A 20,303-nucleotide genomic window follows, 5' to 3' on the forward strand; every position below is an offset into this window, starting at 1 on the left:
GAAGAGTACAACAACTTGCTTTCAGGTGCCAAAAATACAGCCATACAAAATACCCATACACCCATACACAAACAAATATAAACTGAACAGGCTGCAGTTAAAATATTTATGTTCATAAATATTCTTAAATATAAGCACTAATGTGTTTAACGGAGAGGAGGAGGGGATGAATGGAATGTTTTGAAAGGAGGAAAGGATATAAAGAAAAGTTGAAATTAAATCAGAATCAGAATGGAATCTAATTCTACAAAGGAATTAACTTATAGTAAGAGACAAATTTAACTTAGTACAGACAAAATTTCGATCAATTTATAATTGTACTTCTTGCATTTGTTTTCTGAGGAAAAATACTTTCCACCTGAAAACATTGCACTCTTATTCAATATACAGGAAATATATTATGAATAATATAGATTAACAAACAAAAGGAACAAAGCAATCACCTGGGGCTGCTCCTTGATCTGCGAAAAGTCTGGGTTGGTCACTCCAGGGTGTGGTGATTGTTTTGCCCTTGCGTTTTTTCTCAGCTTTATTGAGGTATGAAATGAAAAAATAAAATTATTCACATGCAAATTGAGAACACATTGTTTAATACACTATGCTTTCCCAATAATAAAGATTATAAATTACTATGCACATGCTCTAATAGGGTCTTGTCATAATATAGGCTATCACCATGCTCACATGATGTCATAATGTCCATCATTTACACTTTACTTGGAGGGAGAACATGCCTGCTACTGCAAACACAGCTAATAACTCTTTTGCTTGTAAAGTCATGGCTACCGAGGAAAGATCTACAACCCCTAATTTACTATATCAGCATAATCTCTAATAACAGTATATAAACACTGTGCTTATACCCAAAGATAACTGTAGTCTTTTGTTTATCCAGAAAGCTTTTGTTTGCAACAGAGACCAGTGCAGAAAGAACTGGGAAAGGAATAACTAATTCAGCATCCTAGAAATAACCCAAACATAGGGTTATTATGTTTTGGATCATTAACTTTCAGGTCTCTTGCCAGCACTGAAGTTCTAATCAAAAATTCAGTATCAGTAGATATAGTTTCTTTCCAGGAATTATTATAAAACTAACAAAGTTTAAAAATAGATGATTTATAAATAAAAATTCAAGTTTCAGGGGACATTGTCACATATAGCCTGAAACAAATACCTAGCCATTACTAAAACATGCCCCGTTAATATTCTAACATAAGTATATCTCAGGAATGACCAATCAAGGCTATCCAAGCACACTATCTGCCTTTCAAACAAATTATTGTCAATTAGAAATTCTTATGACATATGGCTGAATTTACCATGTCCTATCTATTGTCACTCTTAGCTTTGACAATTTAACAAGTGGATCTTTCCCTATTTTGGAAAATTTGTCACCACCTGGGTCCATATTTACCTTTGTTTCTCTAGTCATTTCTCCATGATTTTTTTTGCAGTATCAACTTAATCACCAGTGATAAGATACCTTGGTTTTTACATAATTTCTTTTCATCTGAACTCACACCTTAGACTGTGTGATTATATAAAACATCATCCAAATATAAAACGGATTGCAATTTATATGGAAGCCTTAAAATGACCCCTTGGCATCAAATTGTACAGATTAAAATTAGTGCTTTCTATCACCATTTGTTTAATTAAAAGAGATTTTAAGCTGCTTTTGCCCAAATAAAAAGAAAATAACAGTTTTGCCTTCTAAATGCCTAGTGCCATTATTAAATATACAGCAAAGATATTGGAAACAATGTAGATTTAAAAAAAAAACAAAAACAAAAAAAGCAATCACCTGGAGCTGTTCCTTGATCTGCAAAATGTCTGGGTTGGCCAGTCCAAGGGGTGGTAATTGTTTTGCCCTTGCGTTTTTTCTCAGCTTAATTGAAGTATGAAATGAAATACAAAAATATTCACATGTAAACATAGAACACTTTATGTTTAATATACTATGATTTCCAAATACTAAAGCTTATAATACTATGCATATGCTATACTAGAGCCCTGTCATAAAACAAGCTACCATCATGCTCACATGATATATCATACTGCCAACATGGTATGGTAACTCTAAGGATCCAAGAGTGGTATGCATACCTTGACATTAAGAAACAACACTTTAACTAGATTTACCACTCAGCTCAATGAGAGAGAGAGCATGCCTGGAACTAGGAACACAACTAATAACTCTGTACTTGAAAGGCGATGGTTACTGGAGAAGAATTTACAACCAATTCTCTATATCCTCATACCCTAAAAAAATCTATACACTGTTCTTCTACCCATAGACAACTGTAGTCTTTACTCTTCATCAAGAAAAGTTTTGTTTGTAACAGAGAGGATTTCAGGAAATCACAACCAATCAAATCAAAGAGTGGTGGAGCACAATCAGAATAAATAAAACTGCAGAACACCCCTGCAAATAAGTTATAGATTACAGAACAGGACTCAAGAGATGGTGGAGGGGTTGGGGATTTAGCTCAGTGGTAGAGCGCTTGCCTAGCAAGCGCAAGGCCCTGGGTTCGGTCCCCAGCTCCGGGGGAAAAAAAAAGAAAAGAAAAAAGAAAAAAGAAAAAAAAGAGATGGTGAAAGGAATTGAAAGTGCAAAAGGGTATAGAAGTTTGCTATAAGACTGTGTCTCCTAGTAATATCAAGACTAAAAGATATAATGACACCAAGACCGCTGCCCAAACGTGAGCTGAACAAAAAGACACAAAAACTTATATAGAGTGGACAGAGAAAAGCCTGTGCTTACACCCTACACAAGGGACTATATAAAACTGAGGAAAACGGGGTTGGGGATTTAGCTCAGTGGTAGAGCGCTTGCCTAGGAAACGCAAGGTCCTGGGTTTGGTCCCCAGCTCTGAAAAAAAGAACCAAAAAAAAAAAAAAAACCTGAGGAAAACTGGGAAAAGGAGATGTGAGACTAATCAGAAAAAGGCACACTGATTTCATACTCAGGGGCCAAAAAATATAACCATAATATCACACATGCATTCATGTACTCTTATAAAGACTGATCATATCATAGTTAAGAATAGATATTCTTTTTTTTTCCTATTCTTTTCTTCAGTGCTGGGGACTGAACCCAGGGCCTTGCGCTTGCTAGGTAAGCGCTCTACCACTGAGCCAAATCCCCTACCCCAAGAATAGATATTCTTAAAAGCAAGCATAAACTCTTAAGAGCCATGAATTTGGCGAAGAGAGGGAGCAGAAATGTAGGTTTTAAAAGAAAATGAGACAAAAGAAAGTTAAAATTGAATCATAACCAGAATACATCTAATTCTTCAAAAGAATAAAATTAATATACTAAGAGAAAATTTTGACCCAGCACAGTGAAAATTTCTACCAATCTATCATTGTGCTGCTTCATACTTTTGTCTTAGAAACAGTTTTTTCTCTGAAAATATTAATTATTATCTAACAAACAATAAATAAATTGTGAATAATATAGATTAATAAGCAAAAAAAACCAAAGCAATCACCTGGGGCTGCTCCTGGATCTGTAAAAAGTCTGGGTTGGTCACCCCAGGGTGTGGTAACTGTTTTACCCTTGCGTTTTTTCTCAGCTTTATTGAGGAATGAAATAAAAACAAAATTATTCACATGTAAAACATGTAAAGCAAGAACACACTGTACAATCCACTATGCTTTGCCAATAATAAAGCTTATAAACTACTATGCAATGCTCTAATAGAGCTTTGTCATAATATAGGCTATTACCTTGCTCCTATGATATGTCCCAATGCCCATCATTTACACTTTACTTAGAATTAAGACTCAGATCAACTAGAGGGAGAGCATGCCTGCTGCTGGAAACACAGCTATAAAAGCTCTGTGTTTGTACTGTCATGGTTACCAAAGATGAATCTACAACTGCTAATTACTACATCAGCATAATTTCTAAAAAATAATATATAAACCCTGTTTGTACACTGATAGATGACTGTAGTCTTTACTGTTCACCAAGACAACTTTTTTTTTTCTGGAGCTGGGGACCGAACCCAGGGCCTTGCGCTTGCTAGCCAAGTGCTCTACCGCTGAGCTAAATCCCCAACCCCAAGACAACTTTTGTTTGCAACAGACAGAGACCACTGCAGGAAACTGCAACCGGTCATAGCAGAGAGTGGTGAGGCCTAATTAGAATGGATGTGTCTATAGAACATTCCTGCCTAAAAGGTAAGGCTCAGGAAACACTGTACAAGAGGTGAAAAAGAGGGCTGGAGAGATGGCTCAGCAGGTAAGCACATTGACTGCTCTTCCAGAGGTCCTGAGTTTAATCCTGGTGGCTCACAGCCATCTGTAATGGGATCTGATGCCCTTTTCTGGTGTGTCTGAAGACAGCTACAGTATACTGACATGGATAAAACAAACAAATAAATACTTTTAAAAAAGAGGTGAAAAAGATTGGAAACAATTTGCTCTAAGACTGTGACTCCTAGTAATATCCAGAGCAACACATAAAATAACACCAAGGCCAATATCCAAATATGAGCTGAAAAATGCCAGCAACATATATACAAACTAGACAGAGAAAAAGGCCTGTGAGGCATCCACCCATACACAAAGGACTGTGTAAGCCTGAGGAGATCTGGGAAAGGGAGGGGTGGGAATAACCAGGGAAAAGCACACTGATTCATGGTAAGGTCTACAAACCAAGATACACACTCGCACACACACACACACACACACACACACACACACACACACACACACACACACACACACACACACCCATAGTAACACTTAAATAGACTGAGTAAAAGTTACAGGTAAGAACAAATGCAAGCATGAACTGAGAGAAAAGAACCATGAATTTGGAGGAGAAAAAGGGGTATCAATGAAAGATTTGGGAAGGAAGAAGGATAAGGAGAAAAGTTGAAATTAAATCATAATCAGTAAATAATCTAATTTTCTAATAGGATGAACTTATTGTAAGAGAAAAATCTGACTTAACACAGTAAAAATTTCTACCAATTTACCATTGTGTTTCTTCTTGCATTTTTTCTTAGAAAAAATACTTTCTACTTGAAAACACTGTACTTACTCAATATACAGAAAATATATTGTGAATAATATAGATTTATTAATAACAGACCAAAGTGATCACCTGGGGCTGCTTGTTGATCTGCAAAAAGTCTGGGTTGGTCACTCCAAGGGGTGGTGACTGTTTTGCCCCTGCGTTTTTTCTCAGCTTTATTGATGTATGAAATGAAAAACAAAAATATTCATATGTAAAGCTAGAGCACATTGTTTCATCCACTATGCTTTCTCAATAATAAAGCTTATAAACTACTATGCACATGCTGTAATTAAGTCTTGTCATAATATAGGCTATGACCATGCTCACATGATATGTCACAATGCCCATCATGTACACTTTACTTGAAGGAAGAGCATGCTTGTTACTGCAAACACAGTTAATAACTCTTGTGCTTGTAAAGTCATGATTACTGAAGAAGAAACTGTATAATTTCTAATAACAATTAAAGGATGTCCTTATACCCAAAGGTAACTTTAGTCTCCACTGTTCATCCAGAAAACTTTTTATTGCAACAGACACCATTGCAGGACACTGCAACAAATCATAGCAGAGGGTGGTGAACCCTAATTAGAATGGCTATATCTACAGAACATTCCTGCCAAAAAGCTTAGTCTTAGGGAACACTGCTCAAGAGATGACAAAGATCCGCATGAGGGAGTCAGGAAGTCTGCTCTAAGACTGATTCTTCAAGTACTATCAAAAGCACCTCTAAAATCCCACCAACATTGCTGCCCAAAAGTGAGCAGAACAAAAATGCATCAATTGTGTATACCAACTGGACAGAGAATAGCCCACAAAGCTTCAATCTTACATAAAGAACTATGTAAGTCTAAGGAACATTGGGAAAGGGAATGATGGGAATAACCAGTGAAGAACACACTGTTCCCTATCTGTTATAAAAATACAGCCATGAAAACATGCATGCAGGTATTATTATACAGACAGAACATGTTATATTTAGAACTATGTCTACACATAGATATTGTTGCATGTAAACACTATTAGTGAGAAAAGAGGCTATACAACTGGCAGAGAGGGGAGTTTTAGGGATAGGAAAAGGTAAGGAAGAAATATTGAAAATTATAATCTCAAAATAAAAGGCCATTTTCTGTTTTAAAACATGAAAAAAATCTATAATCAGCAAGCAATCTAATTCTCCAAAAGGATGAACTGTTAGAATAACCAGGTAAATTGAAAATACTACAGTGAAAATTTCTATTCATTATCATTGTTCTACTCCTTGTACTTATTTTTTATAAATTGAAAACTAGTCCTGTCTTGTAAATCATTACAGCATTATTCAATATAAAGCAAACTTTTGAATTTGAAGAGCAGGAGGGATATATTAGTAGGCTTTGGAGAAAAGAAAGAAAAGGAAGAGAGGTGGAGATTAAATTATCTCACAAAAGAACTCTTTTTAAACCTAAAAGCTTCCTAATCAGGAAACCATCTATTCCTCTAAAGGATGAACTTAATAGAATAACCAGCTAATTTGAATTAGCATGTGAAATTTATCACTGTGCTGCTTTTTATATTTGCTTTCTTAAAATGACAAAATCTTTCCTTCTGAAAAAAGAATCACACTATTATCCAATACAGGAATGACCTTGTAAATCAGTATAGATAACAAAGCTACATAATCACCTGGGGCTGCTGCTTCATCATCAGTAGCTGTGGTTACTCTTTTGCCCTTGGGTTTTTTCTCAACTTTGTTGGGATATGAAATGAAAAGCAAAAAATATGTACATTTATAGCTAGAACATATTATGTTGAGCATGTATGCCAAATAATAAAAGCTATAATCATAATATATACACTCCAATATACTACTGTCATAAGAAAGCTCAGGTGGTATGTGGCTTCATAAGGTACTCAAGTAAGCTAAATTTACACAGTTTTAATATTTTGGATGGGGACTGATTGCCATGTTAATTTTAACTATCTTCACAGCAAATAGAGAAACCAATGAGATATTTAAGTATCAAAACCTTAACAACTTTCCTATAAATAATGAAGTTGACATAGTAAAATCTAGTAATCCTAAATAAACTAGCATTTGAAGGAGAGAGATGAAGGACAAAAACATATTCAAAACTCAACTACATTTATTTGGGGTGTTTTACTTTACAAATATAAGAGTAGTCAGTATACTGCCTTGCTTTTCCATATTCAAACATAATGCATAACTTTTAACTCATGATAAGAAATATCAAAAATGTTTTGTAGCTTTTTGACATCCCACTTTTACTTTTTAACAAAGAAGACCATCCTGGGCTACTGGGGCAAATGTAACATCATTTTACCGGCACTGTAACTTTCTCCCTCATTTATAACTAAGTCACTTATTTACAACCAGCTTATTTCATTTTTAACAACTACTTTATAATCCATGTTTCAGATATCCGTTTATGTAATAAAAATGTCACTAGTAATATCATTCACATTAGTTTAGTTTTTCTTACACAATAGCCCTGTCACCATTTTCAGGATTTTGACCAGGACCAGATCACTGATGCCTCATCACTTGGGCATCATCACTAAAGATTCCAGCTAAAGCCCTGAAATGGTTATTCTTCGCAATTTCTGGAACTCTTCTATCTCCAAGACAAGTGTTCCTTTTTCCACCTTCAACTCCCTTACTTGCTATCTTTAGTTCCAGATTAACTGATCTTGTTTACAATCTCACTGCTAGGTTTATCCACATTTCCCTCTATTTTCATCCAAAGCATTAGGTTTCTTCTAGCTTTGCTCTGCTCCTAATGCAACTTGCCTTGCACTCAACTGTCCACCTCTACCAATAATTGTAAATGAAGTAATCACTTCCATCATTAACTCTGATTAGGAAATTAGCTCCTACATTTAAGCCACATTCTCATCAACTTTGTTTTTAAATAAGAAGCAAAAGAATAAATATTAGCAATTTAGTTCTATAAAGACCTAGACAGCAAACATTCTGAAGGCAACATATGGTTTCTGTGTCAATTTTTTTCTTTGCTTTAAAAAGCAAAACAATACAAAAACAGAACATATAAACTAACCTCATCACATAACTACATGGGCTGGTTATGATTCTGTGTAATATCCACTCTGACCTCTGGAGAAATCACTGTTGTATCTGATTTTTATATATTTCTTTTCTATAATGTTTTCTCTTGGTTAAGTTCCTGCCTCTATCTCTTTCTGCTCCATTAAACAAAATACCCAAAACTCTACTTTATTAGAAGATTAAAGGCTTTCTCTGAAAATGATCCTAACCATTATATTACATCATCTTCAAACATTTCCGGGTGCTGAAGAGTTCAGCATTACGGAGTGCTTGATGCTGCCCTCTCAGAAGAGTTTATTCCAAGCACTTATTAAGTGGTTCACTTTAACTACAGCCCTTGAGGATCTAAAGTGCCATTCTGCCTTGAGGACACCTGTATGTTTAGTACAAAAACACACATGTAGAAACACATTCGATCAATGAAAAAATGAATATAGTTTTATGGCCCTTACTCCTCCATATGCAAACCAATATATCCGTACAAAAAATTAAAAGTCTAGTTGTGCTGGCTAGTTTTATGCCAATTTGACATAAGCTATAGTCACTGGAGAGAGGGCAGCCTCAATTGAGAAAATACCCCAAAGGTTACACGACAGGCAAGACGGTAGGGCATTTTCTTGATTGGTGATTGTCAGTGGAACCAGTCTGGGGCTGGTGATGTTGGGGTTTATAAGAAAGAAGGCTGAGAAAACCAGGTCAAGCAAGCCAGGAAGCAGCAAAGACCTATCCCCACAATGTCCACTGCATTGACTGCTGTCTTATTTGAGTTTCTTTCCTGACTTCCTTAAAAAATGAACAGTAATGTGTAAGAGTAAGCCAAATAAACCCCTTCCTTTCCAAGTTGCTTTGGTCATTGTGTTTTAACACAGCATTAGAAACCCTACAATACTGATTTTAAAGATGATTAATGACCTCAAAAGTGTTTTCAAATGAAACATTATCATAGAAGCTTCTTAGATAAATGGTAATTAGTAAAGAGACCTGCAATTGGACATCCTTCAGAGACTGAGAGACATTGGGGTACCTAACCTTAAAATGGAAGGCTATATCACACCCTTCCCTTCAAAGCTCAGGTAACTATGTAGGAAAGCAGGCAGAAAGACTATAGGCAGGGGCAAAAAAGGACTTCTCCTAGATAATTTTTTTCACCAATAGAGCAGATAAAATATAAGAACTCAGAAAGACCACAACAGCTACACATGTCTTGTATAATAATCTCAAGCCTCACCAAACCTCAGCATAGAGGAGGGGAAGTGGTCACAAATTCTAGCTCTAGCCAAAAATTCATAGTTGCTAGAAAAAGGAAAATCAGTTTTCATCAATGGATAAACATTAAGTATATAAACCACACACTAAGACAGGCCACATGCTCAAAAGTAGTATGTTAACAAAAACCAGACTCCGATTTTTCTATTTTTCATTTTTTAAGAGAGAAAGAACATAAAGTCGGAGTGACAGTGATATGCAGCACAATTTGAAAGAAGTTGGGGGAAAGAAAATATATGATCAAAATAAATTGCATAAAATTTTCAAAAAATGAATAAAAGCATTAAACAAAGAAGAATAACATAAGTTTAAACAAGGCTGCCATGTAAGTGAAGATTAAAATACATTAGAATTTCATAAAGTCAGCAAATAGTCTAATTTTATCCCTGAAAAAGGCCTTTATTAGCATTCTAATAAACTTATTAGCATTCTAATAAACCAGCAACTTTAAACTAGCACAATGAAAAATGCACTTATCATTGGGCTACTTTCTGCATTTAGTTTCTTATGACAGAAAAGTCTTTCCTTCTGAAACACCATATCATTTCTGAAACACCATATCATTATTCAATGTATAAGAATGGTCTTGCAAATAAACATAAAGAAACATTCACCTGGGACTACTTGGACAACTCTCCCTGGTCTGGTTTCACCTTCCCAAGTTTTGGTGAATCCTCTGCCTTTAGATTTTTTCCCAGCTTTGTTGAGGTATGAAATGAAAAATAAAAAAATATGTTAATTTACAGCTAGAATTCATCATGTTCCTGTATGTATATCAAATACTAAAGTTTGTTGTCATAAAATATACACTGTCTTACAGTGTTGTCATAAAAAGGCTACCTTCATGCTCACATGATATAGTTTCTAGTTGTCTAGTAGCTCAGCTTAGATAATTTTAATATTTTGTGTGAAGATAACCACCTGGTTATGACTTAAAGTGTTATTAGTTAAAAAGAGAAATACCATTACAAATGGTTTCTAAACTAGGTTATTAGGAAAAATAAATTTTATCTAAATACTAATTATAATTATTATGACATATTATATATAATCATAATATCGCTCACACATATACAAACTTCAAGCTCAAATATTAACCTTTCGAAGGCTTTATATTTTTTAAGTTGAAACCATTTATTCCCTTGTTTCATTACTCAAAGACCATACAGTCTGCATAAACAGGACTTTGGATAGAAAAAATCCCATCTTTCTACAGCCTTTATATTCCATTTCTACCACTTGCCAAAAGGGACATAGTCCATCCTCAGTTCCTAGGGCAAATGTAAAATTATTTAGCTGGCACCATAACTTTATTCCTCATTTACAAATAATTTACCTCTATGGACGAGACTCTTACGTCATTTTTAGCAACTACCTTACTATTCTCTAGGTTTAAAACTTCCAGTTTAAAAAAATTAATCTCTAGCAATATTAATTATTGTACTGTTTCTGAACAATGGCTTCTGCCATCAGTTTCAGAATGGTGACTAAGACCAGAACACTGATGCCCCATCACACTGACCTCACCACTAAAGATTCTAAACAAAGTCCTGAACTGATTATTCTTGGCAATTCCTGCATCTCTTCTACACCTCTACGATAAAACTCTTTGTCTACCTTCAACTCCCTTACTTACTATCTCTAGTTTCAGATGAACTGATCGTGCTTTATACTCTCACTGAAAGTTTATCTATCCATAGTTCCTTCTATTTTTATTCCATCCCGTAAGTTTCTTCTGCTTTTCTCTACTTGTGATACATCTTGTGCACAAGTGTCCACCTCCACCAATACTTTTAAAAGAAATATCACTTTATCATCCCCGAGCAGTTAGCTCCTGACTAGGTCATATACATATTAACTTCCTCTGATAAGAAACAGAAAATAAATAATAGCAATCTAGTTCTGTAAAGAGTTAGTAAATACTCTGGTGGTTACATATGGTCTCTTTCACATATTCTGTACGATCTTATTGCTTTACACATGAATCTAATCAAAGATCATAAAAACAATCTCATCACATATACTACATGCACTGTATATGGTTTTATGTAAAGTCCAAGCCAAGTTCTATGGAGGCTCATTCTTTTATTGCATGTATAAGTGTCTTTCAATGCTGCAATGCTTTCTTGTGCTTAAGTTCCCATCTTCTCTATTTCTTTGTCCCATTCAGCAAAAGATCCAACACTCTGTATGGAGGCCAAAGTCTATTTTTGCAATGATGGTAACTATTTTATTACACAATCTTAAGACATTCTTTGTGGCTGAAGAGGTGGTACAGCTGTTAAGAATGATTTTGCCTACCCTTACAGAGAATCACAGTTTATTTCCAACATCTACATCAAGTGGCTCACAACTGCCTGTGCTTCTATTGCCAGAGAAAACAACGCTCTCGATCAAAAAAAAAGTTACTAAAATAGTAAAAATAATGGACAATGAATCGAAAAGTACAGTTTTAAAGATGATTAATTTTATGTGTCTGAGCACTGTTGCTGTCTTCAGAAACACCAGAAGAGTACGTCAGATCCTGTTACAGACAGTTGGGAGCCACCATGTGGTTGCTGAAAATTGAACTCAGGACCTCTGGAAGAAAGCATTTAACAAAATTCAACACCCCTTCATGATAAAAGTCCTGGAAAGAATAGGAAATCAAGGCCGATACCTAAACATAGTAAAAACCATATACAGCAAACCAGTAGTTAACATTAAACTAAATGGAAACTTGAAGGAATCCCACTAAAATCAGGGACTAGGCAAGGCTGCCCACTCTCTCACTACTTATTCAATATAGTTCTTGAAGTGCTAGCCAGAGCAATCAGACAACAAAAGGAGGTCAAGGGGATACAAATTGGAAAGGAAGAAGCCAAAATATCACTATCTACAGATGATATGATAGTATATTTAAGTGATCCCAAAAGACCCACCAGAGAACTACTAAGCCTGATAAACAACTTCAGCAAAGTGGCTGGGTATAAAATTAACTCAAATAAATCAGTAGCCTTCCTCTACACAAAAATGAAACAGACTGAGAAAGAAATTAGGGAAACGATACCCTTCATTAGAGTCCCAAATAATATAAAATACCTCAGTGTGATTTTAACCTAGCAAGTGAAAGATCTGTATGATAAGGACTTTAAGTCTCTGAAGAAAGAAACTAAAGATCTCAGAAGATGGAAAGATCTCCCATGCTCATAGATTGGCAGGCTTAAAATAGGAAAAACGGCCATTTTACCAAAAGCAATCTACAGTTTCAATGTAATCCCCATCAAAATTCCAATCCAATTCTTCATAGGGTTAGAAAGAAAAATTTGCAAATTCATTTGGAATAACAAAAATACCAGGATATCTAAAACTATCATCAACAATAAAAGGACTTCTGGGGGAAACACCATCCCTGACCTCAAGCAGTATTACAGAGCAATAGTGATAAAAACTGTATGGTGATGATACAAAGACAGGCAGATAGATCAGTGGAATAGAATTGAAGACCCAGAAATGAACCCACACATCTATGGTCATTTGATTTTTGACAAAAGAGCCAAAACCATCCAATGGAAAAAAATAGCATTTTCAGCAAATGGTGCTGGTTCAACTGGAGGTCAACATGTAGAAGAATGCAGATCGATCCATGCTTATCACCCTGGACAAAGCTTACGTCCAAGTGGATCAAGGACCTCCACATCAAACCAGACACACTCAAACTAATAGAAGAAAAAGTGGAAAAGAATCTCGAACACATGGGCACTGGAGAAAACTTCCTGAACAAAACACCAATGGCTTATGCTCTAAGATCAAGAATTGACAAATGGGACCTCATAAAGCTACAAAGCTTCTGTAAGGCAAAGGACACTGTCATTAGGATAAAATGGCAACCAAGAGATTGGGAAAAGATCGTTACCAATCCTACATCTGATAGAAATCAGTCTGGGGGTTCCTCAGAAAATTAGACACTGAACTACCTGAGGACCCAGCTATCCCTCTCTTGGGCATATTCCTAAAAGATGTTCCAACATACAACAAAGACACATGCTCCACTATGTTCATAGCAGCCTTATTTATAATAGCCAGAAGCTGGAAAGAACCCAGATGTCCTTCAACAGAGGAATGGATACAGAAATTGTGGTACATGTACACAATGGAATACTACTCAGCTATCAAAAACAATGACTTCATGAAATTCATAGGCAAATGGATGGAACTAGGAAATATCATCCTGAGTGAAGTAACCCAATCACAGAAAACACACATGGTATGCACTCATTGATAAGTGGATATCAGTCCAAAAGCTCGAATTACCCAAGCTGTACAGACCACATGAAACTCAAGAAGGATGACCAAAATGCAGATGCTTCACTCCTCCTTTTAAGGGGAACAAAAATATCCATAGGAGGGGATATGGAGACAAAATTTAGAGCAGGGACTGAAGGAATGGCCATTCAGACCCTATCCCACATGTGGCCCATATATATACAGCCACCAAAACTAGATAAGATTGATGAAGCTAAGAAGTGCATGCTGACAGGGACCAGAGATAGATCTCTTCTGAGAGACACAGCCAGAATATGTGAAATACAGAAGCGAATGCCAGCAGCAAACCACTGAACTGAGAACGGGACCCCAATTGGAGGAATTAGAGAAAGGTCTGAAGGAGCTGAAGGGGCTTGCCGTCCCATTAGAACAACAAGGCCAACCGACCAGAGCTTCCAGGGACTAAACCACTACCCAAAGACTATACATGGATGGACCCTGGGCTCCAACTTCGTATGTAGCAGTGAATAGCCTTGTCAGGGCACCAGTGGAAGGGGAAGCCCTTGGTCCTGCCAAGTTTGGACCGCCAGTGTAGGGGATTGTTTGGGGGAGGCGGTAATGGGGGTGCATGGGGAGGTGACCACCCATATAGAAGGGGAGGGTGAGGGGTCAGGGGGCTGATGGACAGGAAACCGGGAAAGGAATAAAATTTGAAATGTAAGCAAGAAATACCCAATTTAATAAAAATGGAAGAAAAAAAAAGAAAGAAATCAAACCAGATGACATAAATAAAACAAAACAATTCTGATGACTGTTCTCCAGATGGAAAATCTCATGGGTTAATATCACAGAGTTTTAATACATTGATTGGTTTATTCACTTTGTACATTATATATATAGTGCATTATATATATATATATTTTGTACATTATATATACATACACACATATGTTCATATGTATGTATACATAGTGTGTGTACATGCATATGTGTGTGTAAAATATATATGTAATTATGTCTATGTTCACATTTATAAAATACAATCATGGAGAGACCCAACCGCCTGGTCAGGTGGGCACTCCTGAGGCTGCAGAGCAGAAGAGACCACCAACACTGCTCACCCCTGCCCACATCCCTGGCCCAAGAGGAAACTGTATAAGGCCTCTGGGCTCCCGTGGGGGAGGGCCCAGGAGCGGCAGGACTTCTGCGCCTGAGACACCGCCGGAACCTGAAAGAAACAGACCGGATAAACAGTTCTCTGCACCCAAATCCCGTGGGAGGGAGAGCTAAACCTTCAGAGAGGCAGACAAGCCTGGGAAACCAGAAGAGACTGCTCCCTGCACACACATCTCGGACGCCAGAGGAAAAAGCCAAAGACCATCTGGAACCCTGGTGCACTGAAGCTACCGGAAGGGGCGGCACAGGTCTTCCTGGTTGCTGCCGCTGCAGAGAGCCCCTGGGCAGCACCCCACGAGCGAACCTGAGCCTCGGGACCACAGGTAAGACCAAATTTTCTGCTGCAAGAAAGCTGCCTGGTGAGCTTGGGACACACGGAAGCAGAATTTCTCTAGGAGGCACGGTCTGTGTTTACCGGAAGTCCCACACCCGCGGATCCCGGCCCGCAGCAGCTCTCTGCTCCCAGACCCGGTGAGAGAGAGACCCAACCGCCTGGTCAGGTGGGCACTCCTGAGGCTGCAGAGCGGAAGAGACCACCAACACTGCTCACCCCTGCCCACATCCCTGGCCCAAGAGGAAACTGTATAAGGCCTCTGGGCTCCCGTGGGGGAGGGCCCAGGAGCGGCAGGACTTCTGCGCCTGAGACACCGCCGGAACCTGAAAGAAACAGACCGGATAAACAGTTCTCTGCACCCAAATCCCGTGGGAGGGAGAGCTAAACCTTCAGAGAGGCAGACAAGCCTGGGAAACCAGAAGAGACTGCTCCCTGCACACACATCTCGGACGCCAGAGGAAAAAGCCAAAGACCATCTGGAACCCTGGTGCACTGAAGCTCCCGGAAGGGGCGGCACAGGTCTCCCTGGTTGCTGCCGCTGCAGAGAGCCCCTGGGCAGCATCCCACGAGCGAACCTGAGCCTCGGGACCACAGGTAAGACCAAATTTTCTGCTGCAAGAAAGCTGCCTGGTGAACTCAAGACACAGGCCCACAGGAACAGCTGAAGACCTGTAGAGAGGAAAAACTACACGCCGGAAAGCAGAACACACTGTCCCCATAACTGACTGAAAGAGAGGAAAACAGGTCTACAGCACTCCTGACACACAGGCTTATAGGTCAGTCTAGCCACTGTCAGAAATAGCAGAACAAAGTAACACTAGAGATAATCTGATGGCGAGAGGCAAGCGCAGGAACCCAAGCAACAGAAACCAAGACTGCATGCCATCATCGGAGCCCAATTCTCCCGCCAAAACAAACATGGAATATCCAAACACACCAGAAAAGCAAGATCTAGTTTCAAAATCATATTTGATCATGATGCTGGAGGACTTCAAGAAAGACATGAACACACTTAGGGAAACACAGGAAATCATTAATAAACAAGTAGAGGCCTACAGAGAGGAATGGCAAAAATCCCTGAAAGAATTCCAGGAAAACACAATCAAACAGATGAAGGAATTAAAAATGGAAATAGAAGCAATCAAGAAAGAACACATGGAAACAACCCTGGATATAGAAAACCAAAAGAAGAGACAAGGAGCTGTAGATACAAGCTTCACCAACAGAATACAAGAGATGGAAGAGAGAATCTCAGGAGCAGAAGATTCCATAGAAATCATTGACTCAACTGTCAAAGATAATGTAAAGCGGAAAAAGCTACTGGTCCAAAACATACAGGAAATCCAGGACTCAATGAGAAGATCAAACCTAAGGATAATAGGTATAGAAGAGAGTGAAGACTCCCAGCTCAAAGGACCAGTAAATATCTTCAACAAAATCATAGAAGAAAACTTCCCTAACCTAAAAAAAGAGATACCCATAGGCATACAAGAAGCCTACAGAACTCCAAATAGATTGGACCAGAAAAGAAACACCTCCCGTCACATAATTGTCAAAACACCAAACGCACAAAATAAAGAAAGAATATTAAAAGCAGTAAGGGAAAAAGGTCAAGTAACATATAAAGGGAGACCTATCAGAATCACACCAGACTTCTCGCCAGAAACTATGAAGGCCAGAAGATCCTGGACTGAGGTCATACAGACCCTAAGAGAACACAAATGCCAGCCCAGGTTACTGTATCCAGCAAAACTCTCAATTAACATTGATGGAGAAACCAAGATATTCCATGACAAAACCAAATTTACACAATATCTTTCTACAAATCCAGCACTACAAAGGATAATAAATGGTAAAGCCCAACATAAGGAGGCAAGCTATACCCTAGAAGAAGCAAGAAACTAATCGTCTTGGCAACAAAACAAAGAGAATGAAAGCACACAAACATAACCTCACATCCAAATATGAATATAAAGGGAAACAATAATCACTATTCCTTAATATCTCTCAATATCAATGGCCTCAACTCCCCAATAAAAAGACATAGATTAACAAACTGGATACGCAACGAGGACCCTGCATTCTGCTGCCTACAGGAAACACACCTCAGAGACAAAGACAGACACTACCTCAGAGTGAAAGGCTGGAAAACAACTTTCCAAGCAAATGGTCAGAAGAAGCAAGCTGGAGTAGCCATTCTAATATCAAATAAAATCAATTTCCAACTAAAAGTCATCAAAAAAGATAAGGAAGGACACTTCATATTCATCAAAGGAAAAATCCACCAAGATGAACTCTCAATCCTAAATATCTATGCCCCAAATACAAGGGCACCTACATACATAAAAGAAACCTTACTAAAGCTCAAAACACACATTGCACCTCACACAATAATAGTGGGAGATTTCAACACCCCACTCTCATCAATGGACAGATCATGGAAACAGAAATTAAACAGTGATGTCGACAGACTAAGAGAAGTCATGAGCCAAATGGACTTAACGGATATTTATAGAACATTCTATCCTAAAGCAAAAGGATATACCTTCTTCTCAGCTCCTCATGGTACTTTCTCCAAAATTGACCATATAATTGGTCAAAAAACGGGCCTCAACAGGTACAGAAAGATAGAAATAATCCCATGCGTGCTATCGGACCACCACGGCTTAAAACTGGTCTTCAATAACAATAAGGGAAGAATGCCCACATATACGTGGAAATTGAACAATGCTCTACTCAATGATAACCTGGTCAAGGAAGAAATAAAGAAAGAAATTAAAAACTTTTTAGAATTTAATGAAAATGAAGATACAACATACTCAAACTTATGGGACACAATGAAAGCTGTGCTAAGAGGAAAACTCATAGCGCTGAGTGCCTGCAGAAAGAAACAGGAAAGAGCATATGTCAGCAGCTTGACAGCACACCTAAAAGCTCTAGAACAAAAAGAAGCAAATACACCCAGGAGGAGTAGAAGGCAGGAAATAATCAAACTCAGAGCTGAAATCAACCAAGTAGAAACAAAAAGGACCATAGAAAGAATCAACAGGACCAAAAGTTGGTTCTTTGAGAAAATCAACAAGATAGATAAACCCTTAGCCAGACTAACGAGAGGACACAGAGAGTGCGTCCAAATTAACAAAATCAGAAATGAAAAGGGAGACATAACTACAGATTCAGAGGAAATTCAAAAAATCATCAGATCTTACTATAAAAACCTATATTCAACAAAATTTGAAAATCTTCAGGAAATGGACAATTTCCTAGACAGATACCAGGTATCAAAGTTAAATCAGGAACAGATAAACCAGTTAAACAACCCCATAACTCCTAAGGAAATAGAAGCAGTCATTAAAGGTCTCCCAACCAAAAAGAGCCCAGGTCCAGATGGGTTTAGTGCAGAATTCTATCAAACCTTCATAGAAGACCTCATACCAATATTATCCAAACTATTCCACAAAATTGAAACAGATGGGGCCCTACCGAATTCCTTCTACGAATCTACAATTACTCTTATACCTAAACCACACAAAGACACAACAAAGAAAGAGAACTTCAGACCAATTTCCCTTATGAATATCGACGCAAAAATACTCAATAAAATTCTGGCAAACAGAATTCAAGAGCACATCAAAACAATCATCCACCATGATCAAGTAGGCTTCATCCCAGGCATGCAGGGATGGTTTAATATACGGAAAACCATCAACGTGATCCATTATATAAACAAACTGAAAGAACAGAACCACATGATCATTTCATTAGATGCTGAGAAAGCATTTGACAAAATTCAACACCCCTTCATGATAAAAGTCCTGGAAAGAATAGGAATTCAAGGCCCATACCTAAACATAGTAAAAGCCATATACAGCAAACCAGTTGCTAACATTAAACTAAATGGAGAGAAACTTGAAGCAATCCCACTAAAATCAGGGACTAGACAAGGCTGCCCACTCTCTCCCTACTTATTCAATATAGTTCTTGAAGTTCTAGCCAGAGCAATCAGACAACAAAAGGAGATCAAAGGGATACAGATCGGAAAAGAAGAGGTCAAAATATCACTATTTGCAGATGATATGATAGTATATTTAAGTGATCCCAAAAGTTCCACCAGAGAACTACTAAAGCTGATAAACAACTTCAGCAAAGTGGCTGGGTATAAAATTAACTCAAATAAATCAGTTGCCTTCCTCTATACAAAAGAGAAACAAGCCGAGAAAGAAATTAGGGAAACGACACCCTTCATAATAGACCCAAATAATATAAAGTACCTCGGTGTGACTTTAACCAAGCAAGTAAAAGATCTGTACAATAAGAACTTCAAGACACTGAAGAAAGAAATTGAAGAAGACCTCAGAAGATGGAAAGATCTCCCATGCTCATGGATTGGCAGGATTAATATAGTAAAAATGGCCATTTTACCAAAAGCAATCTACAGATTCAATGCAATCCCCATCAAAATACCAATCCAATTCTTCAAAGAGTTAGACAGAACAATTTGCAAATTCATCTGGAATAACAAAAAACCCAGGATAGCTAAAGCTATCCTCAACAATGAAAGGACTTCAGGCGGAATCACTATCCCTGAACTCAAGCAGTATTACAGAGCAATAGTGATAAAAACTGCATGGTATTGGTACAGAGACAGACAGATAGACCAATGGAATAGAATTGAAGACCCAGAAATGAACCCACACACCTATGGTCACTTGATTTTTGACAAAGGAGCCAAAACCATCCAATGGAAAAAAGATAGCATTTTCAGCAAATGGTGCTGGTTCAACTGGAGGGCAACATGTAGAAGAATGCAGATCAATCCATGCTTATCACCCTGTACAAAGCTTAAGTCCAAGTGGATCAAGGACCTCCACATCAAACCAGACACACTCAAACTAATAGAAGAAAAACTAGGGAAGCATCTGGAACACATGGGCACTGGAAAAAATTTCCTGAACAAAACACCAATGGCTTATGCTCTAAGATCAAGAATTGACAAATGGGATCTCATAAAACTGCAAAGCTTCTGTAAGGCAAAGGACACTGTGGTTAGGACAAAACGGCAACCAACAGATTGGGAAAAGATCTTTACCAACCCTACAACAGATAGAGGCCTTATATCCAAAATATACAAAGAACTCAAGAAGTTAGACCGCAGGGAAACAAATAACCCTATTAAAAAATGG

At 37.7% G+C, this 20,303-nt stretch overlaps 1 protein-coding gene across 3 annotated transcripts in view; it reads right to left on the reverse strand.

Moving 5' to 3' along the window:
* The window catches only part of Scml2 (Scm polycomb group protein like 2), a 154,573-nt gene that overhangs the window by 44,456 nt on the left and 89,814 nt on the right, over positions 1-20,303 (reverse strand). For all 3 annotated transcript variants that reach the window (XM_039100194.2, XM_039100195.2, XM_063280419.1), the window contains 6 exons: positions 9,980-10,063; positions 6,698-6,760; positions 5,120-5,203; positions 3,495-3,578; positions 1,805-1,888; positions 444-527 (listed from right to left, as the gene is read on the reverse strand). In XM_039100194.2, the coding sequence (XP_038956122.1) occupies positions 444-527; positions 1,805-1,888; positions 3,495-3,578; positions 5,120-5,203; positions 6,698-6,760; positions 9,980-10,063 (483 nt within the window). The remainder of the gene's footprint in view (positions 1-443; positions 528-1,804; positions 1,889-3,494; positions 3,579-5,119; positions 5,204-6,697; positions 6,761-9,979; positions 10,064-20,303) is intronic.

The sequence above is a fragment of the Rattus norvegicus genome, chromosome X (genome assembly GCF_036323735.1).
Source record: "Rattus norvegicus strain BN/NHsdMcwi chromosome X, GRCr8, whole genome shotgun sequence".
In the NCBI taxonomy this organism is placed as follows: Eukaryota; Metazoa; Chordata; class Mammalia; order Rodentia; family Muridae; genus Rattus; species Rattus norvegicus.